Source organism: Dryobates pubescens, chromosome 38, assembly GCF_014839835.1.
Source record: "Dryobates pubescens isolate bDryPub1 chromosome 38, bDryPub1.pri, whole genome shotgun sequence".
NCBI lineage: Eukaryota > Metazoa > Chordata > Aves > Piciformes > Picidae > Dryobates > Dryobates pubescens.
Genome location: NC_071649.1, coordinates 911,248 through 937,554, shown reverse-complemented (window position 1 = coordinate 937,554; position 26,307 = coordinate 911,248). Strand labels below are relative to the sequence as shown.

Genomic DNA, 26,307 nt, shown 5'->3' with positions numbered 1-26,307 from the left:
ATCCCAAGATTCATAATAAATAACTTTTAATTATAGTCCTGCACAATAGCTATTTTAAACAGATGGTTTATAAATTCACATCTGGGATTTTTTTTAATTTAGGGCTCAGGCACACACAGAGAAAGGGAGAGAACCTCAGGGTTTTATTAGTGTTGGGAAAAAAAGAGACCTTTTTGGGTTTATATTTTTTTAACAAGGTCAGGCTGATGCAGAACAATGCTGCCACAGCTGATGCAGCTCCCGTCAGCGCTCCACTTGGCAATGGCTTTGCACTGGAATCCCAGGCTCCCTCAGAAAGGAAAGCTTAGGGAAGTGCCACAGAATCACACTGAACTCCTCTCCTATTCCTTCACTATGCCCAGCTGCTGGAGACCTTGTGTTCTAATGCACCTGGGAAAAGATCAAAAAGTTTTGCTGGGTGCCCACATTGCTGTATCAGGTAGTGATAGGACTAGGGGGAACGGAATGAAGCTGGAGGTGGGGAGATTCAGGCTGGATGTGAGGAGGAAGTTCTTCACCGTGAGAGTGGTGAAGCCCTGGAATGGGTTGTCCAGGGAGGTGGTTGAGGCCCTGTCCCTGGAGGTGTTTAAGACCAGGCTGGATGAAGCTCTGGCCAGCCTGATCTAGTGTGAGGTGTCCCTGCCCATGGCAGGGGGGTTGGAACTAGAAGATCCTTGTGGTCCCTTCCAACCCTGACTGATTGTCTGATTCTGTGATTCCCTCTCCCACGCTTTGCCAGTGGGAACCAATGGTCTCTAACTTGGCATGCAGAGGTGATGTCAAATTCCCATCCAGGAGAGATACACTAAGCAGACCTAAAACCCACTGTTCCTGCTTCATGATGCCTTTACTACAACCTCCTCTCAAGGCAATTTGTTCACCTTCTACACACACCTCATATTTTTTACCTTCCATCACAAGAACTCTGCATAACTCTGCCCATTCTGGTGACAAACTACATCAAACTAATGGCCTTAAACTCATCTGGTACAGTTAAAGAAAATGCCAACATAAAAAGGAGGGGAAAGAAAGAAAGAGAGAAAAAAAAAAAGCACTATAAAGAAATCTGAATATTTGGCAGAGGTCTTGGAGAGGACGTGTGCCAAACCACAGCTTGGAAGCCACAGCCAACTTTCTACAGGGTTCCCCACTGGGCTCCTGCTGGCTCACAGCAGCCATCAGGAGGATGGCTCTTTTCAACCTAGATTTGACTTGGAAGAGTTTAAAAAAAAAAAAAATCTCAATCAATCAATCAGGAGTCTGCTTCTTGACTTCAGAGCTGTAGCAAGGAGTGTCTCCAGCAGCAGCACCCTGAGCCCACTGCTGCACTGCCGGCTTGCTGCTGAAGAACTTGCAGATGTGAGTTCTCAGGGGGGCAGAATTCTATGGTGAGAGTCTCAGTCTTGCCCTTTTTCTTTTTCTTTTTTCCTTTTTATGTACTGAAAGCACTTTCAGGAGGCTTGCATTGCATTTCTGATATCCTGAGGTTATTAACTATTCACATCGAATAAAATACATCGAATATTGCTTCAGCTTTCGTTTAACCAAAAAAAGGCTGTGGGGAGAAAAATAATAGAAGCAATGGAGAGAGATTAGGTGGAAATACAAACTACCATTAATGGTTAATCCTGAAAACATTCATTTTTTCACCATTACTCATCATAGGAACTCTGACTCCTCACCAAGCAGTTCAGAGTGTCCTTAATTATTCTGCTGGGAGAAGCCCGTGGGGGTCATCCACCAACACAATACCAGTTTCCAAACAATGGCAAAAGCTACCCCTGGGGAATCTGAGATGCAGCTTGCAAATATGCACAGATGACCTTAGGAGAAGAAAAAGCCATTTAAAATTCATGAAACAAGTGCACTCAAGTCACAGCAGCAACATCATCACCACAAGGCACAGGGCAGGCTCACGCTGTGTGCCACCACCTGCATGTTCTCTGGCCACGCTGCTGGTTCTCTGACAGCTGTTGCACATGGTCTCTCAAATGCACACAGAGATCAAGCCACACAGGCCACAGGAGCTAAGGTTTGGGTCGGTGCTGCCCCTCAGCAAAGCTTGGGAGCAACCAGGTGTGGTGGTGTCTCAGCACCTATGCTTACGTGCAGACAAATCCAACGTTGGGCCAACTTGAGCGTGAGAACAAGCTCAGACATGTGTGCAACTCCTGCTCTAGACAAATCCTGAGGCACTTTCTGAAAATACTACCCTTGCTCCTTTGGCACTCCTGGCTGGAACACAGTGTCTTGGGTCCCATTTACAAAGCTCCCTTTAATTAGAGGAGTTGGTGCAAGCAAGCGATCCCTCCTAGTACTAGGGGACTGCTGTCTTCCATGAGCATTTCTCTGCCTGAGCAAAGAGCTGCACATTTTGGCTTCAACTGACACCACTCCCCAAGGAGAGATGTTAGCAGACATTTCAAACCTGAGAAAAAAGGTCTCGTGTCCCTTGTTCCCCTCCACTTACCTGGGTTGGTCTTTTTCCTTGCAAAAACCAAATGTTGTGGGTACAACAGCAAAAAACACACTAGGTGTGGGGTTTAAATTCAAAGTGGAAAAAAACCCCAAACAACATTTTTCTATGAACCAAAGTCTGTCCTCTGCAAAGCAGTAAGAGTTCTCTCTGGTTACCCACATAAACCCACAGGCACCACAAAGAGAAAAGTCCTGCTATGGGCTTCAAGGGTCCCTTTTGACCCACTGCATTCTGTGTGCTCCTGTGATTTTAACCATGACTCCAGCTTTCAATGGGAGGACTCACAGGAGTCAAGCCAAACATGGACTTCAGCACTTGGAGCAGTAGGTCCTTGGCCATGGCACAAGCTGACTGTGATTTCAGCATGAATTTCTTTAGACAGTGTTTCATCAGGAATAAACAGCTCAGGCCAGAGTCTTGCTTTCCTTTTCTTGAGCAGCCTCTGGTGTCACAAATAGAACAGAATAGGAATAGAACAGAATAGAATAAACCAGGTTGGAAAAGACCTTTGAGATCATTGAGTCCAACCTATCATCCAACACTACCTAATCAACTAAACCATGGCACCAAGCACCCCATCCAGTGTGTTACCTCCTCCCCCCTTTAACCTCTTTAGTTTATCCAGCCTTTCTGAGAGCAGGCTGCAGCTCTCCCTGCCATGGTGCTCAGCCAGCATCAACCACCCCATTCATAATTCAAGCTCTTCCTGCTCTTTAGGACAGCTAATTAAAGCAAAGGCACTGCTGTAAGAGAACACCAAATTTCACTGCAAATGGGTATTCCCCCGCTGCTGTGGAGAAGGCAGGAGGAGTATGTGCAAGTCATCAGGACACATCACTCACGGCCTCTCACAGACTACAAATACAAATCTTACTTTAAACTGTGCTTAATGATGTTCAACAGCACGAGGACAGTGACCTTGGTGGCCTGCTGCAATGCTGACAGTCCCTGACAGCAGCCTGCTGCACCACTACGTGGTGAAAGGAAAGGGCTGTCCTCCTCTTACGTTTGTTTGTGACAACACAACTGCTAAGGCTGCAGCTGGGACCAGGGTCCCGTCGCATCAGACATCATCAAAGCATCATGCAAGGAGTACACCTCTGCTTCAGTCAGCTTACTGACACAGAAGACACAGCCATAGCAGGATCTAGACCCCTTAGCTCTTGGTCTCCCCGCCTCCACCTCAACCTCCAAGTGCCAGTCCAGATTAGAGTTCTCCAGCTGTGAAGTTAAAGACAAAAGTCTTTACCTGTCAACAGAACAGCATGGTGGTCTTCTAGCAATAACAGACATGGTCTTCATAGCTTCTAGTTTAGCCCAACAAGCCCCCTAGCACAACTCAGGTTTCAGGGAAGAGGAGGTTTCTTGAGAGAGACCACACCTTTGCTTCATATAAGATGAATGCATTTAAAATTCATGGCTTTTTCCCATAGAGTTTAATCAATTTAAACCCCCAAATAAATAAATGAATAAAAATTAACATGGGGGTTTTTTTCTGTTTTGTCAATAAAGACTGTATTAATTATCAGTCCTCTCAATCTGATACCAATACCCTAGAAAACAGCAGTCACAAGCAATACCTGTCAGTTCAAAGCTCAGGGTGCAAACTTCTTCCTGTGCTGCTGGAAGAGCTCAGTGACCCAGCCCTAGCAGTTGCATTCTACCCCTTACTGGATGTTTCCTGTCACTCAGACCATAGAATCAATAAGGTTGGAAAAGACTTCAGAGATCATCAAGTCCAACCTATCACCCAACATCTGATGACTAACTAAACCATGGCTTCAAGTGCCACATCCAATCCCTTTTTGAACACCTCCAGTGATGGTGACTCCACCACCTCCCAGGGCAGCACATTACAGTGGCCAATCTCTCTTTCCAGGAAGAACTTTCTCCTCACCTCGAGCCTAAACTTCCCCTGGCACAGCTTCAGACTGTGTCCTCTTGTTCTGGTGCTGGTTGCCTGGGAGAAGAGACCAACCCCCACCCGGCTACAACCTCCCTTCAGGTAGTTGTAGACAGCAAGAAGGTCTCCCCTGAGCCTCCTCTTCTCCAGGCTAAACAGCCAGCAAAACTTTCCAGTTGATAACTGCCCAATTCCTTTTGAGCTAAATGAGAGAGCATAAGCCTGGTTTACCCTGACTGAAGCTGAAGTGACAGAATTCCTTCTCCCAGAGGAGTGAGAGGCAGCTGAGAGCCATAAAATCTTCTCCTACCTTGGTTTGATTAAGAGGCCACCTGCACACAGCTGGAGCCAGCAGATGAGGCTCAGCATCACTACCTGGGTGTATTAGCTCCTGGTGCATGCTGCCCTGATGACCACCCCCCCCTCTAAGTGTCATAGTGGGTGGCTTGTAGAAGGAAAAGTTTGCTCATACCATCCCTGAGTCAAATTGTTGTAAATTCCAACAACGTTGATTGTTGAAGATGGCACTGACAAATTATCAAGCTGATTGTACACAGGATGAGAGAGAGAGAGGAAGTTAGGGGTTGGAAGCGACCTCTGGAGATCATCGCGTCTTAACCCCCCTGCCAGAGCAGGACCAGAGAATCCAGCACAGGTCACACAGGAACACATCCAGATGGGGCTTGAAAGTTTCCAGAGAGGAAGACTCCACAACCTCTCTGGGCAGCCTGCTCCAGGGCTCTCTGACCCTCACCTCACAGTGAAGAACTTCCTCCTCATGTTGAGGTGGAACCTCTTGTGTTTTAGTTTCTATCCACTGTCCCTTGTCCTATCCCAGGGTGCAACTGAGCAGAACCTGTCCCCTTCCCCTTGACCCCCCAGCCCTCAGATATTGATAGACATTTATTAAATCCCCTCTCAGTCTTCTCCTCTCCAGACTGAACAGCCCCAGGGCTCTCAGCCTCTCCTCACAGGGCAGTACTCCAGTCCCATCATCATCCTTGTAGCCCTCCCCTGGACTCTCTTGAGTAGATCCCTGTCCCCCCATGAACTGTAGCCCAAAACTGGATGCAATATTCCAAGTGAGGTCTCACCAGGGCAGTGCAGAGGGGAGGAGAACCTCCCTTGACCTGCCTTTAGAGAGGGTAAAGCAGACTGTGCCAAAGGGTTCGAGTCAATTATTCAGTCATTCAAATCCAACACATTTCAGGTCAGTGTCACATCCTGTCTCATCTCAAAAATTAACCCAATCTCATTAAAGAGTGTACTAACCATAGCCTCCTTTCATGTCTTGACTACCTCCATCCTGCGTTCAGCTTAGTTTCTAGCAGGCATTGCCAATGAGAGAATAACCAAAACCATGAAAGCAATAACAAAAGTACTTCAAACCCTGAGTTCATGAGTTCAGAATGCCTATTTTGTATATTTAATTTTTTTATAACTGTATCTCCCATTACAGACCAGGTTCTGACTGGTTTTTCTCCTCCCCCCTACTCTGCCCTGGTGAGGCAGCATCTGAATAGCGTGTCGACATCTGGGCCTTTCAGTTCAACAAGGACCTCAGGGAGCTGCTTGTGAGAATCCAGCACAGAGCCACAAAAATGCCTGAGTGGAACATCTCCCTTAGGAGGAGAGACTGAGGGAGCTGAGGGCTCTGTAGCTTGGAGGAGTCTGAGAGGTGACCTCATTGGTGTTTATCAATATGTCAAGGGTGAGTACCAAAAGGCTGGAGCCAGGCTCTGCTGGGTGATGCCCAATGACAGGACAAGGGGCAATGGTGGAAGCTGAGGCACAGAAAGTTCCATGGAAACAGGAGGGGAAATTTTTTTCACTGTGAGGCTGACAGAGCACTGGAACAGGCAGCCCAGGGGGGTTGTGGAGTCTCCCTCTCTGGAGATATTCAAAACCCACCTGGATGTGTTCCTGTGTGACCTTCCCTAGGTGCTCCTGCTCTGGCAGGGGGGTTGGACTGGATGAGCTTTCAAGGTCCCTTCCAGCCCCTAACATTCTGTGATTCTTCTACTGCTGCAAATGAAAACTCCCTTTGATATTTATTCTACAAAGATGCATTGATTGTTATTTGATAAACACCATTTCTTCACATTTTTGACAGGCTACAAACTACAAATAAAATACCCAGATGATAGTTACCTGTCACGGAATCTTTATTGCCTCCTCTCTCTCTCTGAAGTCTGCTTACTCAACCTCTGCACCAGACATCTAGGCAGTGGTAAATGCTCTAGTTTTGGGCTTGAGCCTGTTCTAAAGACTTTGAACAAAGCAGCCCTTGAGGCCAGGTACTTCTTAAAGAGTTTAAAAAGCCCAATGGGCCTCCTAACTTACTCTGCAACAAGTCGTATCCCATGAAGAAACTCACTTCTGGACAACACAAAAACAAAGTTAGATTAAAGAAAAGAGCAGGGGAAAAGGCAAGGTCCCCTGCTGCTCTGTCTGGCCAGAATCATGTCTTTTACTGCCCATATCCTCTCCAGAAACGATGCTCTCGTGATGTATTACCCTAATACATCACCAAGTGACAGCTTTCTCATGATACTGTATCCTCAAAGATGTGATGCATGCCAGAAGCAGCAACAGGAGATCTCAGCTGGGGGAGGGAAAGGTTGGGGAGGGGGAGGGGTTTATTTTCCACCAAATTTTTAACCTACACTTTTGTTGTTGTTGTTTTAACGTTATTTCATCAGGAAAATCCCTGTCAGTCCTACCTTCACACTCCAGAGGACTCCTAGAAGTTTTGCAGTAGTAGCACAATTTTAAACTGGAAAGCAGAAAAGGGAAAAAACAAAACAAAACAAAACCAAAACCCACCCTTCATTTAATCAAAGCAATTTTTTTGAAATAGGACCAAAACACTTGAGGAACAACAAGCAAATAAAAATAGTAGCCCAAAAGAAAGCAGCACGAGTCTGGTTTCCATTATAAACTTGAGGCAAGACTCCTCCAGCCGCTGCTGGTTTAATGAACTCACAAGAAAACTGAGTCCTGACCCTGCGTTTGTTTTCTTGTGTGATCTTGCCTGTGCTGCACAATGGTACTAGGGGGAAGAAAAAACACTAAAACCAAACAACAAAGGGGGTTGTTCAAGGCAGGCTGCAAAGAGAAAGGGCAGCTCCTGTCCCAGGGAGGAGTTGGAAGAGACAAGGACCAAGAGCACCTCACAGGCAGGACTCCCTGAAGAGAGCAAGAGTTTTGGGGATCTTTTAACGCTGCCTTCAACTCAGAGGATCTCACTTTTTTCTTCCCCCTCTGAAAGTAGTAAAATCTCAGAGGGGCAGCTGGGAATCCTAACTGATGAGCAGCTCATCCTCAAGCAGGCTCCATCCAGTCGGTGCCAGCAAGAGAAGGCTCAAGGTCAGAGGAGCTCGGTTAGAAAGATGTCTGCCACGATGTGTTTCTACTCCGCATCCACTCAAACTTCTGACAGATGCAGTTTCCATCAGCTGCCGGGAAGGAAGGTGGAATAAGCTTTCCTTGGTTGTGATCAGCTTGCATTGCCAAATTAAGATTGTGACTTTTCAAGCCTTCAGCCAACACTGCAGCTACCAGGAGAAAAAGGGTATTTTGACGTGTGAACTAAACAAAGGAGATATGGAAGTCATTGAGAGGAAACTAAAAGCCAAAGCTGTCAGAGTCACTTTCACAGTCCTCGGGCTGACTTTGACCATGTTTTGTGGCCTGGCCTTTGCTGGTTTTGGGTGAGATGTAGCAGCCCTCATTCACAGCAGTGATCACTTAGCCACATGACAATAGCGCTGCAGTCAATGAAACCACCCACATAAGTTCGGAGGTTTGAGCCGAGCTCTTTGGCACAGAAACGTGCACAGTGCCCTATGTGCTGAGAAGACCCAGTTAATTAAACAGTTATTTTTAAATGCTGCTCTGGAAAGAAGTTTACTGTCCAAAAATAAGAAGTTAACATTGCACAACCCCTTTCTGCTTGAAAAATCCAGCGGTTAAAACATGTTTTTTTGCATAATCACAGCCCTGCAGGGACAGTTCTCACTTCTGAAAGGCAAATTCCCTTCTTTCTGTTTTGCACATGTACAAACAAACAGATTCTGGTATGCCCAAAGCTTGCAAATCTCAGCTATAATAATACATTGAATAGAAGCCATAGAAGCAGATTTCCCTCTCCCCCCCCACCCCCTCCTTCCCTCAGCCTGTGTTCTCTTCACTCCTTCCTTTCCCCTGCCCCACTCGCACTGCTGGAAGTAAAAAAAATACCTGTTTCTGACAAGTAAATGGAGCTGACATTAGAGTGAAGCTCCAAGGTGAAGGTGGTATGCAGAAGCCATTTGTCATCTTGACAAAATTATTTTCAGTCACCAGTGGGACACTTTAAAGCTATCTGAGCAGTCGGCCTTGACCACCAGCGTTTCTGACGGCTTCTAAAGGGACTCGTGGGACCCAGAACACAACCTGCTTTTGGAAGTTGCTCCTGCAGTGATACCTCTTGATAGATATAAAGGCAGTGTGATGTATCAGGTGCCATTAAGATCTTTGCTAGCAGGTTATATTTACATAAGTATGGAGCACAGATAGCATCTTGTTAACTCAATTAATGAGGCTCAAATGTCAGGAAAAGGATTATGCCTGGCTGGAAGTTCACAGGGCTCACAAGGCAGCCAGAGATGATTTCATTGTGTGATACAGCACCAAGAAGAGCAAGAACTCCATCAGCAATGCTACTACCCAGGGAGCCAAGGGGGAAACGCAGGGGAGGTGGAAAGATGATCTGAAATCCATAGGTCTCGCACCTTTAGCATAAGAAGGACTCTTCTTGATGAGAGACTCAAGTGCCATATGAAAATGAGAACCTGAGGCTGAAGTGAAAAATATTACAAAGAATCCATTTGAGGTCTTGGAAACTTAGATTTTTATTAGCAGTACCTTCCTCAGCAATACAAGAAAGTCCTCATTGCCAAGTCACAGCCTGGTCTGGGTTGGAAGAGGAACAACATTTCATCCTCTCTGTCCACACTGCTGCATTTCATATGGCAATTGAAATGCACTTCTCTAGTCTAAAGAACAGAAAATTTCCTGCCCAGGATGAGATCACCAGTCTCTGTCTCCATGACTCTTGATATACTGGACAATAACCTGCTTCTCTCTCACAGCCTCTAAGTATGAAGCTGCAGGACATAAGAGGAGATGCTCCTGTCACCCAGCGAACCCTAAATGGTACAACGTGATGTACTTGACCTCACAACAGAGACAGGGGTTTAGGGTAAGGTCTCATTCTTAGCAGCTCCTTTAAGCTCCCTGCTCAGCAGGCCACTTCTAAGAAATGTCTGTTCTGAGTTGTCTTCTCAGTGGAGAACACAAGCCAGTGAGCATGGGCTGCTTGGGCCAGCAGCCCAACCTAAGCACTACTCAGTAGATTGACCTAAATCTTTGGATGGTAACAGTACCTTGTGGCCACAGTCACAGATCATCTACCAACACACAGTAGTAATATTGAAGTCTCCAGAAGATGCTTAAGAGCCTTTTAGACTCCTGGTTCCACACACAGCTTTCCTGGAGTCGCATCACATGCACATACTCTCAACACAAGCTGTCTCACCAGGAGTTTCTGTGCCGTCTCCTACATAAGGGATGACACCCAGCAAACAGGCTGGAGCTGCCCACTCCTCTCTCATCTTTAGATGGCTGCTTTCCAGCCAACCTCCCTTTTCTTGCAGGTGATTTGCTTGATTTCACCCTTTTTTGGCTCCCACCTTTGTATGTTTCCATATATGAACTGGTTTGTTTAATTATGTTAAGCTATTAATTTTATACCCAAATGATTATACAGAGCTTCAGGTGCCCAGTGTGCACCCCTTCATGGAACAAGCAGGACATGAAACCACTTGAATTTCTTACCATCATGACCTAGACTTCTATCTGATTTTTACATTTCCACTTCAGATCGATTTTTGGGTCAAACAGGTTTTGCTTTTAAGGACTTGAAACCTTGCCAAGTTAAATCAGACATACACAGACATTTTCTCCCATACAGATTGCATGCTTTGTCTGCTCCCTCTGTGTTTTCACATTAAACAAGCTCTGGTTCAGTATCAGTGCACTGTGCAGCATCTCAAGTGTCCACATCAGCAAGTTTCTCCTGAAATGCCAAAGGCACTTAGTGCACAGACTGACTATGCCTCAAGCACTGCATCTGTTAAGGTTTTCTTGCACTACTCCACCATCAACATTTTAATATATAATGATTTTAATTGTCCAGCTTTTTTGCTTTTTTATCCACTGCTTTCTTTTACAAACAACTCTTCCACCAACCCTTGGTTTGCAGGCTCAAACCCTTGCATGCTTTGCATCCTGCCTGCCAACAGCATTTTATTCATTTACTTTAATCAAAAGCATTTGCCAGACTGAATCACCAAGCCCCCTAACCCAGTTAACTGCTCCAGCACTGAGAACTGGAGGGAGAAGGGGGCCCTAAAGTGCTAAATATGAAAATGGTCATCTGTGCACTGCCATATACAGAAAAAATATATTCCCTGTCACAAGCAAACAATCACCAGTCTCCCTGTAGTAAGAGCCTGCTGCTCTTATCAGTATTTTAGGTCCCAGAGGCAATTCTGCAGCTAATAGCCTTATCTCCAGTCCAGCCACCCAGCCTGGCTCCTTCCTGCCTCAATGATTTCCAAGCAGCACAACCTGGAGGTGTTTTACAAAGTGGCACAACCAGATCACAACCCAGGAGTGCAGCTCAGACTGGGACCCACCTTGAGGTTACTATTGAGAACCTCTGCATCCCAGGGTTAGTGGCTGGACTCGCTGATCCTAAAGGTCTTTTCCAACCTGAACACTGCCATGATTCCAATACCTGATTTTCAGTGTGAAGCAGAAATGGCAAATCTTCAACTGCTCAAGCCTGGCACAGCTCTGGACACTGAATCCCAGAGAAATTTAGAACTGAAATGGAAGCAGCATAGAGGTGGTTGAAGAACTTGCACCAAATATTTGATTTACAGGAAGTTTCAGCACTGCAGGTTGGGGTTATGCAGGTATAAGGCAGTGTCCCTGCCAGGCAACTGACTGAAGATACTCTGGAGCTTCCTGCAGTGTAACCATTTAAGTACAGCAATAAGGCAGGGTTAAAGGCAGTGTGATTCCACCTTTAACACTGCAGCTTTGTAGAAAGGTTTACTTAAAACCAAGGCTTCCAAAATCTGGAACCTCAGGTTGTCAGAGAAGACCTCAGATCTTTTGCATCCTTTTGTTGAATGGTATTTTATCACATCTCCATCCTTTGTGCTCACAAGAGCAGAGAGATCTCCCACCCCAATGCTACTTCATAGGACTGCCTTTTGCTGTAGCACTTCCCAGCATGAGCATACAGGATCACAGGATGTTAGGGGTTGAAAGAGACCTCTGGAGATGTTTGAGTACAAGCCCCCTGCCAGTGCAGGTCACAGATGAACACATCCAGACAGGCCTTGAAAGTCTCCAGAGAAGGAGACTCCACAACCTCTCTGGGCAGCCTGTTCCTGTGTTCTGTGACCCTTACAGCAAAGAAGTTCTTCCTCATGTTGAGGTGGAACTTCGATGCTTCCATCTCTGATAAAACTAAGATACAATGAGAATGAAAACCAGAGGCAGGAGATCGATGTGCAGAATGGATGAGGAAACAAGTAAGGAGGATGCAAACCAGAGACAATGCATGAGGACAGTTTCTCAGTGAGGTGGTGCTACACAGTCCTAGTTTAAGAGCCCATTTTGGACCATTGTCTGGATTCCAAACGAGGGTGGAAATGGGAGGGGGGAGGGTGGAAAAGGCAGGGGGGAAAAAACCTAATAAATAAATGGGAGAGACAGACAAAAGGTATATGAAATCCAGGTCTTGGCACACTAACTCAGCTCCTGGGGGTGATGAGGGATGGGTCCACGCTGTACTTGGATGCAGGGCCCAGCACTCCATTCAGCTGGATGCAAAATGCTGCGCAGAGCTTGATCAGACAAAAGGGTCAGACCAGGAATGTTTTTAGCTGCCGCTTAATGCACGAGATGAAGAGGGCAGGAGGCCTCAGAGGAAGTAATTACAGCAGTTATTAGGTACATTATGAGCAAGTACTGGTATGATAGTCATTTTAATAGTAGTATTACAGGTAAAAGCTTTTATACAATATTGTTTTTTTCTCTTCACAATGGCCTTTTATTTGACCATAAGTTCAATATAAAAGGATTGCATTTTCATTTGATTTTTTCCTTTTCTTTTTGCTGGGGGGAGGGAGTTGCTACTTTAATATTTTTCTCCTCTCCAAAGTTTTCTATTAAAACATGCTGAGGAAATAAAACCAGATCACCAGATCTTTGGTGGGGAGAAAAGTGGGGGGGCGGGGGGGGGGGTGTGGGTGTGGAAATCTATTTTTATATAGCAGCACAAAGCAGAACAGCAGAAGCCCTGACACTGTGAGCCATTCACTTACAGGACCATAATTCTTAAAAAGGCTGTTAACAGCTCAATGGAAGAAACTTGAAAGCTAATAAAAACTATATACAGGTAACTGTATGCTTTTAAAATGCCATTCTGATATTGGACCAGCTCTTTAATAATGTTTTTCTTATTGGCAATAAAAAAAAAAAAGAGGTACCTTAGCTTAGACTGATCCATTTTGCACTTATTGTAGACACATTCCAAGGACATTTGCAACTTATTTTACATTTTCCACTTAGTTTCTGGCATTTCTGTGCTCTATATTATCATCATCATCATTACTATTATTAATATTATTATTACTACTATTATTTATACATCTTAATTTTTTTTCCCCATATCTGAATTCTTTGATCCTTTAATTATGCCAAAAAGAGAATCTCATTTCCATACCTGATGGATTGGATCTCCATTGTCACAGTGTCACAGCACCAGCTCCCTCCCAGCAGGGTTTTGCCCAGGCCAGCTCAGCACTGTTCTGTTTGCTCGGTGCAGCTTACTCTGTGTTAGAAATGTGTCAGCTGGGAACTCTTCTCTATCCTATGTGGTCTGAGGACAACATGAAATAGCTTCCACAAGCCTGGGGATTTCCATATGCCATCACATATGACCATGCAGCACGTCTCCAAACCAAATGGCACAGCAAACTGAAGGCACCTGATCAAGGATGTGCCACACTCACGTTGGAAGGGACCACAGAGATCATCTGCTCCAACCTCCCTACCATGGGCAGGGACACCTCTCAACCAGACTCACCTGCCCCAGGTCTTATCCAACCTGGCCTTCAAGACCCCCAGGGAGGAGGCAGCCACAGCCTCCCTGGTCAGCCTATTCCAGAGTCTCACCACCCTCCTACTAAAGAACTTCTTCCTCAGATCCAGTCTGAACTTATTCTCACTCAGCTTCAAACCATTCCCCCTTGTCCTGTCTCTAGACATCCTCATGAAAAGTCCTTCTGCAACCTTCCTATATTGGAAGGCAGCTCCAAGGTCTCCCTGGAGTCTTCTCTTCTCCAGGCTGAGCACCCCTAGCTCTCTCAGCCTATCCTCACCACAGAGGTGCTCCAGCCCTTGGATCATCTTTGTGGCCTCCTCTGGACTCTCTCCAACAGCTCTGTGTCCTTCTTATGCTGGGGACACCAGAACTGGATGTATGGTCTCCATGACCAAGCACATATGGGACACCCAGCTGCACCAGCCATGGAGCTGAGGTTCATTCTTGTTGTCAGATGGGGCTTTTCTGGGGGGGCTGGGGTTGGGCTTTTTTGTTTGCTGTAAGAGACGGCACATCCATCTGTGTCTTTTTGAAACTGGGTGAAAACTAATAAAGCTTTCATCAGGTTGCAGCATTTTGGTGTTCCAGGAAGCCTTCATGCCCCAATCAAAACAACATTGTCTTTTGCAGTAATAAGGGGGTGAAAACTACCACTACACTACTGTATCACAGGCTGGGTTTGGGCTTTTTTTTCCTGTCTCTTGGCTATTTCTGTGGGGGAAGAGAAAGCTGATTATATTATCCAGCAATAAAGACCGAGACTGTTTAAATTGAAAGAAGATGCAGCCTCAGTCAGATTCTGCAGTTGAAGTATGCAAACTATTGAGATTAAATAAAATAGGTATAAAAAAGAATTGTTTGATGAGGGGTTTTGGTTGGGTTTTTTTTAATATTCACTACTCCACTAAAAGGCATCTGGGCTGCATTATACCTTGACACAACGACGATTGAATCCTGATGTACTAAACGCTGCCATCTTCACCCAACACGTGTCAAACACTTGCTCCCAGGCTAGCTGTGTGCACATCCAGCTCCTGCACTGTGCCACGTGCTGGAGTGTGTCCACAGAAGGGCCACGAGGATGAGCAGAGGGCTGGAGCACCTCTCCTGTGAGGACAGACTGAGAGAGTTGGGGCTGTTCAGCCTGGAGAAGAGGAAGCTCCAAGGAGACCTAATTGTGGCCTTCCAACTCCTGAAGGGGGCTACAAGAAAGCTGGGGAGGGACCTTTTAGGGTGTCAGGGAGTGATAGGACTGGGGGGAATGGAGCAAAACTAGAAAGGGGGAGATTGAGATTGGATGTTAGGAAGAAGTTGTTCCCCATGAGGGTGGTGAGAGACTGGCACAGGTTGCCCAGGGAGGTGGTGGAAGCCTCATCCCTGGAGGTTTTTGCAGCCAGGCTGGATGTGGCTGTGAGCAACCTGCTGTAGTGTGAGGTGTCCCTGGCCATGGCAGGGGGGTTGGAACTGGCTGATCCTTGAGGTCCCTTCCAACCCTGACCATTATTTTATGATTCTATACCTAAGGCACAGGCAAAGAACCCCAGCAAACCCAGCAGCCTGCTCGCTTCAGTGTGCAATGAGGAGCTGGGAGGGGGCTGTGTTTGGGAGGGGCGCGGGGAGGACACAAGGGTTGAAGTCATTCCTTCCATTTGTCGCTTGCTTGCGCTGGGTTTCACTGCTCTAGCTAGGTAGAACACCAGAGCTTGTAACAACGACTTTCACATCACTTTTTTATGAGCAGAGGTCAAATTCTACCTTGCACATTTGGCCCCAGAAGCGGAAATTTAAACGCCAGAACGGTGTTTTGTGCCGAATAAAACTTGCGCCAAGCAAAGCTCTGATTTCTCGTTTCCTCAGCTTCTGTGTCTCCAAACTTCTCTCAGGTTTCTGACACTTGGTTACACTTTCTGGCTCACATCTATTCCCTTCTGTTCTGGATTTAGGTGATAAAAGGTTGAGACATACGATTACCACTCCTCAGGTGCAGCTGGCAAGTTTGAGGGGCAAGCAGGAGGGACAAGGGGTGGGGAAGGGGGTGGAGGGGTGATGGCACTGCTTTCATTGAGGTTTGTCTAGATCAGTACTGGCTTTTATCAGCTGTTTCTTGACACAATTCACTTTGTTCTGAAGTGTTTTGGAAAAAGAATAATAAAAACCCAACACAACAATAAAAGACCTTTTCTCCCCACAAAAGGGCACACTGAAAATGAACTCTGGGAAGAAAATGAAACAAAACCTGGTTAGGCCACACCTTGAGTCCTGTGTCCAGTTCTGGGCCACTCAATTTAAGAAGGGCACTGAGATGCTGCAATATGTCCAGAAAAGGGCAGTGAGGCTGGGGAGGGGTCTGGAGCACAGCCCTGTGAGGAGAGGCTGAGGGAGCTGGGGTTGGTTAGCCTGGAGAAGAGGAGGCTCAGGGGAGACCTTCTTGCTGTCTACAACTCCCTGAAGGGAGGTTGTAGTCAGGCGGAGGTTGGTCTCTTCTCCCAGGCAACCAGCAGCAGAGCAAGAGGAGACAGTCTCAGGGGAGGCTTAGGCTGGATGTTAGGAAGTTGTTCTTCCCAGAAAGAGAGATTGGCCATTGGAATGTGCTGCCCAGGGAGGTGGTGGAGTTACCATCCCTGGAGGTGTTTAAAAAGAGACTGGATTGGATGTGGCACCTGAAACCATGGTTTAGTTGTCAGAAGGTGTTAGGTATTAAGTAATAGGTTGGACTTGATGATCTCTGAGGTCTTTTCCAACCTTATTGAGTCTATGAAAAAGCCACTGTTAGCTGGGGTTACTGATCTATCTTCCTTGCACTTCTGGCTTCTCACCTGTCTCCTTCAGCTCCCATTTTTGGTACCTTCACTTTAAAACAACAGACAGGTTATTCCTGGATCTCTTCTTGCTTCTGGCAAGGTGTTCAAGGTCTGTGCAGATGACGATAAACGAGCATGAAACGACACAGCTCTCCTCACCACCACTGGCACCACTGCTTGTCGTCAGGGTCACTGCTGAGCTCATCTCACCTTCCAAAAGCTCAGCACTCACCAGTTTAACTCAGGCTAAGCTAATTCTGTGGTGTTTTTACATTCTTGTCCTGTAATTATGCCCAGGTTCTCGTTTCACCCATTTCCGGTGGACTGAGGGATTTTTATGTCTTTTCCACGTGCCTGCTGAAGACTGTATTTCTTGAGAGCAAAGGCCATAATATTCAGGTGTGAGCCTACTTCTATTTCCAGTTTTAGACACCTTCCAGCCAAAAATCTGTACCAACAAAAACTCTGCTGCTCTCCATCATTTACCCTGCTTGCACCAGAGTCGAACTCCAGTGTAACGTGCTTACTTTCTATGCTGACACCCGCATCAAAGAAATCTAATCAAAACTTCCTCCCATGTTCTGTTAGCAGCGTTTTCCTCCAACACTTTCATAGAATGGCTTGGGTTGGAAGGGACCTCCAAAGCTCATCTAGACCAACCCTCCTGCAGTCAACAGGGACATCCTCCACTAGATCAGGCTGCCCAGAGCCCTGCCGAGCCTAACCTTAAATATCTCCAGGGACGGGGCCCCAGCCACCTCCCTGGGCAACCTGTTCCAGTGTTCGTCACCTCATGGTGCAGAACTTGTTCCTAACATCCAATCTGAATCTGCTCTTCTCTAGTTTCAAACCATTGCCCCTTGTCCTGTCCCTGCAGGTCTTTGCAAACAGTCTCTCCCCATCCTTCTTGTATCCCCCTTCAGGTACTGGCAGGCTGCTATTAGGTCTCCCTGGAGACTTCTCTTCTCCAGGCTGAACACCCCCAGCTCCCTCAGCCTGTCCTCATAGCAGAGCTGCTCCAACCCCCTGATCATTTTTGTGGCCCTCCTCTGGACCTGCTCATCAGGTCCATGTCCTTCCTGTGTTGAGGGCTCCACAGCTGGACACAATACTCCTCAATATACAAAAAAAGTCCAAAATTCACTAAGATGTGCTTTCACAGCTACAAAATTTGGAGTTTATTAAGGAGATGTTTCCTCGTCTCTCTACTACCCTCAGCCCAAAACCTCACACCTGAAATATAAAGGTCTAACTCTGCCATATGGTGCATGTTTGGGTTCCTCAAACTGCACAAGGTGGGTGAGATGCTCCTGTGGACTGACCTAAACTCATTTCTCCACAGATGTGGAGAAGGTTTTTAGAAGGTTGGGGTTTTTTTTCCATTAAGTGATGCACTTACCATTGCGTGCAGCCTCAAAGCATTTCATAGAGGGACTAAAAGGATCTTATTTCTGAAACTGAACCAATACAGTCAATCCAATCAACCCAGATTATCTATTTTTACCTACAATCATCATTGCCCAATTCAGAGTAGTTCTTTAAATCCCAAACTCATTTCAGTCAGCTTCATAACCCACAGGTTCACTACTTTGATTTTCAGCAGCCAGCACAACCTGAGACTTCCTTACCATTGACCACTAAGCATGAAATAATTTCACAACCATATGTGCTGCAATATACTTTTTCTTTCTGTACTGTCAAGGACCAACACAATTACCTGAAATAATTGTTTCCCTGGGTATTTTGAACAGCTTTTTTCCTCGGAGCTGGTTGGCTTGGTCCTTGTTGCTGCCTGTCGCATCCAGCATTTTCCTTTGTTGTTCACCTTCCTCTGACACAGAGCTTGCTGCAGCCTCATTTTCCATCCTTTCATTGGAAAAAAAGCCTCTGCAATGGGACACTCAGCCATGGCACTTCACAAGCAAGCTGTCCTGCACTTTTTACGTGACCCAGCTTCAAGAAAAACAATTTTCCAGAGCATCTTCTGTGTATCTGTTTTACCCATCAGCTCCACACACCAAGGGTGCCGATGCTTTCTCCAGTTCCTGTGTTCAACAGAGTGCAAGAGGAATGCACAGCAAAGCAGGTACTTTTCAGTTGCCTCCAGCCTGCTTTGCACTTTGTTCCAGGATCTCTGGAATATATTCCAGAGTCCCTGTGGAAAGGACCAGGTGGTGTGGCAGCTTTTCAGAGACAGAGTATCCCCTCAGAGATGTGGAACCACAGACACTGAAAGTGGAAGTGGGCAGAAGACCAAAGCACAGTAGCTCTAACAGCACTTTATGGACAGCAACAGCAAGTCATACATCATAGTTCTAAAAAAACCTGGATCATGAAGTCAGCTTTCATTTGTCTTTGCCCATCCATGCCTCACAACAAGCTCAGGAGAGCAGGCACATAAAAAAATCCAGCATCTGTGCAGCCTGCCTGCTGTCAAGACAAAAATGAAATGGGAGTGTTGATACTGTGACTCTACCACCCACATCCACCTACAAAGTCAAAGTGCACAAAGTGAGAAGGGATGGCTTTGCAGTCAAACCATTAGAGCAGGAACTAGCAGACTGGAGCTTTCATCACAGTTCAATGAGATATTCCTTGTGGATAAACCACAATCTTTCCTCGACTTTGACATTTCCCTCTAAAGAAAAAAGGGGAAAAAAACCCAAACCAAACCCCCAGAAAAACACCAAAAAAAAAAAAAAGGGGGTTGCTTCTTGCAGTCAGCTGTAATGAATGACCAGTTCTTTGGAGAGCAAATTCATCCACGTTTATTAAGTGCTTAGAGGCGATTAGTTGGACAGAACCACACAGCTGCTGAAGTGCTGTGATCACATTTAAGCTTCTGTCCTGCAGGTGTTTGAACTGACCAAGCTTGTGGCCCTTGCTAAGACCATAAGGCAGAGATGTATAAATTGCACACTGGAGAACTCCAGGTTGTAGGCAGAGTGGCTTGTTCAACTGGGTAGCTCATTTACACACACACACACACTCTCTTAGTCTGTCCCATTTCCTTTTGTTAAGGGCAAGCATCAGTCTTGTTCCCTGCACCTCACCACATTTCATTTGGACAAGCAGGGAAGTCCAAACCAGAGTTATCTCATGGTGGGTTTTATTAGCAAAGCATTACCTATACCTTAGAAGTGAGGGACTTTTAATACTACAAATAACTTCTCCAGCACAGGTCCCCCAGCCTGAATTCCCATACCACCATGACCTCTCTTTCTGCACGTTACAGCAGATGCGTAAGAATGACCTTGTCTTGTCTGGCTGTTTCAAGGAGATCCTCACTAGTGCTCCTTTCATACTCAGGGGGTTGTGTCACCAGTAAGTCTAAAACAAGAGCTAGAAGCTCTTCCCCCAGGCTCTGCTTGATCTGCCCTGTCTCTGCTAATCCATGAGAAAACATAACTTCTGGGTTTGGTCTTCTTACCAAGACCTCTCCATGGAGTATAAGGAATGCTCTTGTCAGTCTTTGTGGCTTTATTGCAACGTCCTCATAACCTACGAGTTCCCAGGTTTTACCACATTTACTCTGAGAGTACTACCTCTTGCTTTGCCCTCCCAGCTGATTTAGCCTGTTAGGAGAAAGCTGAGACTTGCTTTGCATATGCTGTGTCCCTCCTTCCCCCTTGCTAGGATGCATTCCCATGCTCCACAGGACACAAGCCACAAAGTCAGCTCTGCCAAACACTTGATAACTCACGTCCTGCATTTCAGCTCTCCCTTCTCTCATTTGTGAGATGGGGAAAGTCCTGGAAGGGAATTACTTAGATATTCTACTTCTTCCCAGAGCTGTTCAGATTTCCACAACCTGTGCAGTTATTTATGGCAGCTTGCAGTCATGGAAATGTATCACTGCTAGGGGAGACTTGCCATAATCCAATCCAGAACTTCAGTTACTCCCTTTATTGGGGTTTTCAACAAAAGTGCTCTCTGTTGAATTTTTTGTCCTCTCCTGGACAGAAGCAATTGCTTCCTTCCTGGAACAGCTCTCTTTAAGCTCTCTTTTTAGTTGCTCAACTCTTATGATACAAACATCCATCAGGTTTGCCCTTGAAGAGTATGATCAGTCTTCCAGAGAAAGCTCCTCGTTGAATTGCTACTAAACAATCAATATTTCTAGTTGGATGTGAGGAAACTTGCTTCACTCTTCCCTCCTTGCTTGCAAATCATCACATAGTTTCTTTTGATTCTGCTCTCCCCAGATGTCTTAGAATTGATCTTTTCCCATGTGGGAAAAAGCCTGAACAAAGATTTCAGCAACAGGCTGTCCAATAAGTCATGGTTTCGGAGTCAATATCTCCAGAGCGGTTTCCTTCTCCTCTACCAGGTCTCCCCAGTTCCCACTCAAGAAACAGAGACCACAAGTACGCTTTAGCAGAAATACCAGAGAGCATATCCAGTGCAGGTAACTGCAGTAACTCTCTAGAGCTCTGTACCCTTGAAACATAGCATCCTTCAAGCACAGAAGGGAGCCAAAATGCCCTCAGCTGCCGTTTCATTAAAGCAAACCCTACGAACCGCAGCGATTTAGAGTTCTCACATCCCACAGGCTTCACTTTTTTTTTTTTGCAGTTCTTCATGGCCATGCACTAAAAGGATGCTCATTGATTTAACAAAGCCAAAGCTTAGAGAGATCTATAAACACAAGTATTTTACCCTGATGCATTATTGCCCCGATGCCCAGGACTGAACTCCTGCTCCTTCACCGATAAATTGCTTCCTCGCTGGTTAACACCAGCTTCCATTAGCAAGAGTGGTGGCAGACATATTTGGGAAGGTGATCCATGATAAAACACAGCTTTGGCTCTTTTTCTGTTTTCTCTTTGATTTCTTCACTCACCACATCCCATGCTCCTCTTTCCCCCACCCCCCTCTGCTTGGAAGAATCAATAACTTATTCTTGAGCATTATATAGCTAAAAAAAGAAAGTTGTCGCTGTGCCTCCCTTAAAACCCGTCGAAGTCAGCTCGGTGGTGGACATCGACCTCAGGGGGCTCAAGATGATGAGGGTCCTACAGCTGCCAATGTTGCCTTCTAAAAGGCAATTTGAAATGACTCTTTAAATATTTTATAGATTTATAAGAATGCTGGCTAATGCTAAGAATATTGATAGCAATAACAGAGATGGTGTCTTGATACTTGAGTCCTGAAGTAGAGCACATTCTGTACACTCAGCTACTCTAGAACTTCCCAGATGTAAAAGGCTGTGCTTTCCGGTCTATGCTTCTCTCTGCATTCAACAGCAAACTGAGGTTTATGGCTTTCTTTTCACTGCATTGTAGGAAGTTTTATTTAGAACAACTGTTTTTCAATATCTCCTAAGCTTTGGCTTGTCCAGCTGAATTGCTCCCAAAAACGCTTAACTCTGAAGCAAAGTTACAAAGAGCTTCTCCCCCAAAACGTGTGTTAGCTAGCAACATGATTAACCACTGAATTCCCAGCACAGCAGGCACTGTCATCCTTGGAACAAAGCAGCCTGATGAAAGCATCACTTGTGCTTTCATTGCCACCTCAGCACAGCCTGGACAGTCACACTGCAGCCTTCACCTTGCTCCCTTGGGCAGCTCCCTCGAGTCACTGGCATGCGGGAGCTCAAAGCCGCAGCACTTCCAACCCTTCCCCTTCGCTCTCTTTGCTGGAGACTTCAGTGTGCACCCCTGGCTTTGGGATTACAGCTCTCCCTCCAAGTGCACATGGCAAATGCAGTTCCACGAGGCATATTGAAGTCATGTACAACTTTGTGCCCGAGAGTTTTAAAGACAAAGAAGTCGCTGCCAGATCACGGATCAAAACACTTTCCATTAGCTCAGCCCTGAGATAACCTTGTGCTAACAGAAAGGCGACAGAGACACCCGGGATGTGATTATGTGGAATATTCCCCTCTCTGGGCAGTTGCTTTTAAGCAGAGGCCCGAATGTTCTTACTCTGTGAAATCCAAACTTACCAGGCAAACACACACTATGCAAGGGTTGTCTGTGATAAATGGTATCTGCAGAATTTCCCCTTCGTTTTCACATTTTGCAACGGATCCTGAAATAGAAAGAGGAATTATAAAACACTGGCACATTTCAGCTCCCCCAGCTGCCTTTGGAAACCCTCCTCGGCGCGCTCGCGTTTCACCCCTGCTCCCTTCCCAGCCCTTCCACTGGAAAGCTCGCCTCAATGTGCCCGCTTCCAAACAAGCAAGGATGTGCAGTGTTTCTCTAAGACTCCAAAGGGAGCTGGGAAATGACTGGCCTTTTATTACTGCACCAACCTAGACTTGCTTTGTGCCCCAGTTATAGCAAAGAAGGAGGCTTTTGCTCTTCTCAGATGACGTGTGGAGAATAACGAGCGCTCCATGCAAAGCAGGGCACTTCTGGAACGACAGACCCAGAGCTCCCTGCCATCAGCAGAGAGCTCCCAGGACTTGGACCAGGAGGACAGCACGAGCCCTAAACCAAGCATCCTTTCTTCAATGCACAACATCCAACTGGCAAATGAGTCACAATTAGCAGGCTGACTGTCAAATGGAATCAAATTAGAAATCCCTTTATGGCCCTCGCGCTGATTAGCTGCTATTGTGTCATGCTGGAATCACTTCTCGTAAGCTAATGGCTCCTCGTTTTCACTAGATTGATTCAGCCTTTCCCTCCATGCCCCAGATAGCAGGAAAATGCAAACCTCGTAAAGCAGTGGGAAAGAAAGAGGGAAGGGGGAGGAAGGAAAATTAAATGAAGAAATAAAAAGTAAAAATGCGGGGGTGTGCGGGGGAAGGATGGTTCTTGCCTTCACCTGCCCCAGCCAGGCGCTTACACACACCTCCAGCCATCCGCCCCTCCCGCAATGCCGGGCAGCCCCCGGCCCGACGGTGGGTTCCGGCGGCAGGTGAGAACCGCGCATCCTGCGCGCCCGCGGCCCCTCCGCGCCCCCTTACCTGTGAGCAGGGAGGAGGCCAGAACCCCCGGGAGGCAGAGGGAGCCCAGGAGAACGGCAGCGGCAGCAGGGACGAGGCGCGGGGCCGCCGCCGGGCAGCCCTCGCCGAGCCGGGACATGGTCCTGGGGGAGCCGCTGGCTGCGGGGCTGCGCCTGGGACGCGCCGTCGGGTGGGGGAGTCCAGCCACCCCCTGCACGCCCGCCCCAGAACCGACCCTAGGAGCCGGGGGTGGGGAGTAGGACGGGAGACAGTGCCCCGCCGGGGAGTCCCACCCCACGGCGGCACCGGGGGAGGGGACTGTGGGTGCGGGGAAAGCAGCTGTCAGAGCCTGCCCCTCGGCCTCGCACCCCCTCTTTCCATCGCCCCCCTCCCCTGCCCGCATCCCTTCTTATACCTTCCTCTCCCCATAGTCCCTCCTCCGGCACCCCCCAGCCCCCATGCCTCCCTCCCCTTCGGCGCACACAGGCTGCCAGCCCCAGACCCCGTTTCTCTGCTGGGAGATGCCCGGCCACTCCCTCCCCGGACCCGCCGAGCACCGCCCGGGCTGGCCCCGGCGTCGGGGGGCTGCGCCCGCGGCCGCTCGGCGGGTGGGGCGGGAGGAAAGGGAGAGGGCCGAGGAGGACGAGAGCAGAGAAGAAGGGGGAAAAGGTAAAAGAGGATGACGGGGAGGAGTGAGCGTGGATCCCGGTACAGGTCCGTTGCGGCGCCAACCCCGGTACCTGGGCAGAGAGCGGCGACTGCCTCCGGCGGGCTCGTCCCGGCTCCGCAGCCCGGCCTGTGTCAGCGCCTGCTCGCCGCGCGTTTTACCGGCCGTCAGCGAGCGGGTAGAAGGAAGGGAAGGAACAGCGGGAGGGAACGAGGGGGACACAAGGAGGTTGCCCGCGGGAAACGCCGCGGCCGCGCTCCGCTCCCCGGCTGCCCGCCCGGCTGGGGCGGCCGAGATCCCCACCCGGCGCCCCGCCGTGCCCGGTGCTGCCCTCTCTCTCGCAGCAGCCGCAGCACAAACTCCCGCAGCCGGAGCCGGCCGCTTCCCGGGGCCGCTGCCCCGCGAAGGGGCTTTCTCCAGTTCTCCCCGCCCGGCCTCGAAGCTGCCTTTCCCCACCGCGGCTGCCGGCCCGGGGCTCAGCTGAATTTCGGCTCTCGCCGCCTTCCTTGAGAGGGTGGAGAGCGGCTGGGTGACAGCTCCCGGAGCAGCTTCCCGCGCCTGACCTGCCGTGGGAGTCTCTCGGTCAGTCGCTTCCCGGCGGGCTGCAGCCTTCGCAGCAGCTCCTTAACACTTTTCTTTCTCTGTCCTACGCTTTGCCCCCTTCTGGGTACAAACCTGGGCACTACTGAGCTACAGGCATCATCAAAACCAAGTTTTTGCACGCAGAAACACACGCGTGGGCTGGACGGGCACACTTGTGGCATGCGGCAGGAGGGTTTTCTGTGACAGATCTTCCCATGTCTGTTGCACAAAGCCTTCTCCTTCAAACTGTGATGTTTCATTTGGGTAACGAATGCTCTCTGAAATAACCAAGTCTGATGGATGGCTGAAAAAATGTGTTCACATTCATGCACGTGCTGCCTTTTTTTCCCCCTTTGGGGGTGGTTGTGAGTTGCTATTGCAAAAAACCAAACCAAAACCTTACAGTACTGGCACATTCAGATGCTTGGCAGGCTGGTACCTACAGGAGTAACTGAAATACTTTTAACTTCCCAGTAAGCTGCAAGACAATTTAGATATGCATGCTCATTTTAAGAATAAAAGCCAGAAGCCAAGCCCTCTGCCTCTGTTCTCAGTTCTAAGAGATGTACACCAATTCCAACACAATAAACATGAGATGTACACCTCGTTTCCAACACAGTTTGTCACCCACCTTTCAGGTAGGAAGTCCTACAGTAGTTAAAGCTCCTCCAATGATAGGGACTGTGGAAAACTGATACTGGCAAACCTGTAGGCATCACTAGCAAAATCCCTCTCTGCAAGGAAAGAAAGTCTGCTTTTATCTCCCAGCCTCATCTCTACAGGTTGAAGCTGCACAGGCAAATTCGATACACTTAGATATCATTAAAAGGGTTTTATATTCCCTAAAAATGGAAGTGGGACACAAAATTTGCTTCACACACATAAATTCAGTATATCAATAGAATGCATAACCTGGCTAGATTTTTTTCCTGGGGAATGTCTTCACAACTCCCTGCATTTTAAACACAGGTGACCCTGCAGAGGCACACATTATTGTGCCCTACTCCAGAAGAGATTTTTCACGTCTCCAAATGTTTTCTTATCTTGGAAAAGATGTACTCAAAATCTTTTGGCCAACTGGCTTTGCCTTACTTCTCCATCTGCAATCAGCAGCTGCCTTTCCCCTTTCTCATTCCAGCATGGCCATGACCCTTCTAAAGCAACAGTTGTAGAAAATATAAACAAATAAATAACAACCATTTCTCCAGTGACAATAACCACAGGAGGCTACTAATATCATTGTGGGCATCAAATCTTCTCTTTGTGATGGTCTAAAATTCATTAAATATCAAGGTCACCCAGTGTAACAAACAAAACAAAACACACAGTGAGGGCATCCAATACCAATTCAGGCATCCACGTAACAGCAGGAAACTTGCTGAAGTACCCCGTGAGAATGATGCAAGAAGTTTCATCTCCTTTACAAAACAAAGAGAAGAGTTGACAACAACTGAACTTCACACTCAGTCCCTGCCATAAGTCCTTCAGTTAACAGGAGTTAAGGTAATGAAATCATACCCAAGGCAGGGTGGTTGCAGAGCAATACACACTGATTTGTCACACAGTTTATCTTTTCCTGGGGTGGGGAAGAAAAAGAAGGGGGGGGGGGGGTGGGGGGGTGGGGTGGAGAAGAGAAAAGTGTGATCATCACTAAAGCATCTCCAACACACTAATTAGGCCTAAAACTTACCTCTGAAATAACATCTGCAGCATCTCCACTGTCCGTGGAGTAAGTTCAGTCTGGTCTG

General features: G+C 47.4%; 1 protein-coding gene across 2 annotated transcripts in view; it reads right to left on the bottom strand.

The window, feature by feature from the left end:
- Nucleotides 1–23,664, bottom strand: part of BMPER (BMP binding endothelial regulator) — a 198,251-nt gene extending 174,587 nt beyond the window's left edge. For both annotated transcript variants that reach the window (XM_054177146.1, XM_054177147.1), the window contains exons 1-2: nucleotides 23,332–23,664; nucleotides 22,360–22,445 (exon numbers count right to left, since the gene is read on the bottom strand). In XM_054177146.1, the coding sequence (XP_054033121.1) occupies nucleotides 22,360–22,445; nucleotides 23,332–23,449 (204 nt within the window). In that variant the 5' untranslated portion in view covers nucleotides 23,450–23,664. The remainder of the gene's footprint in view (nucleotides 1–22,359; nucleotides 22,446–23,331) is intronic.
- Between the last annotated feature and the right edge of the window lie 2,643 nt (nucleotides 23,665–26,307).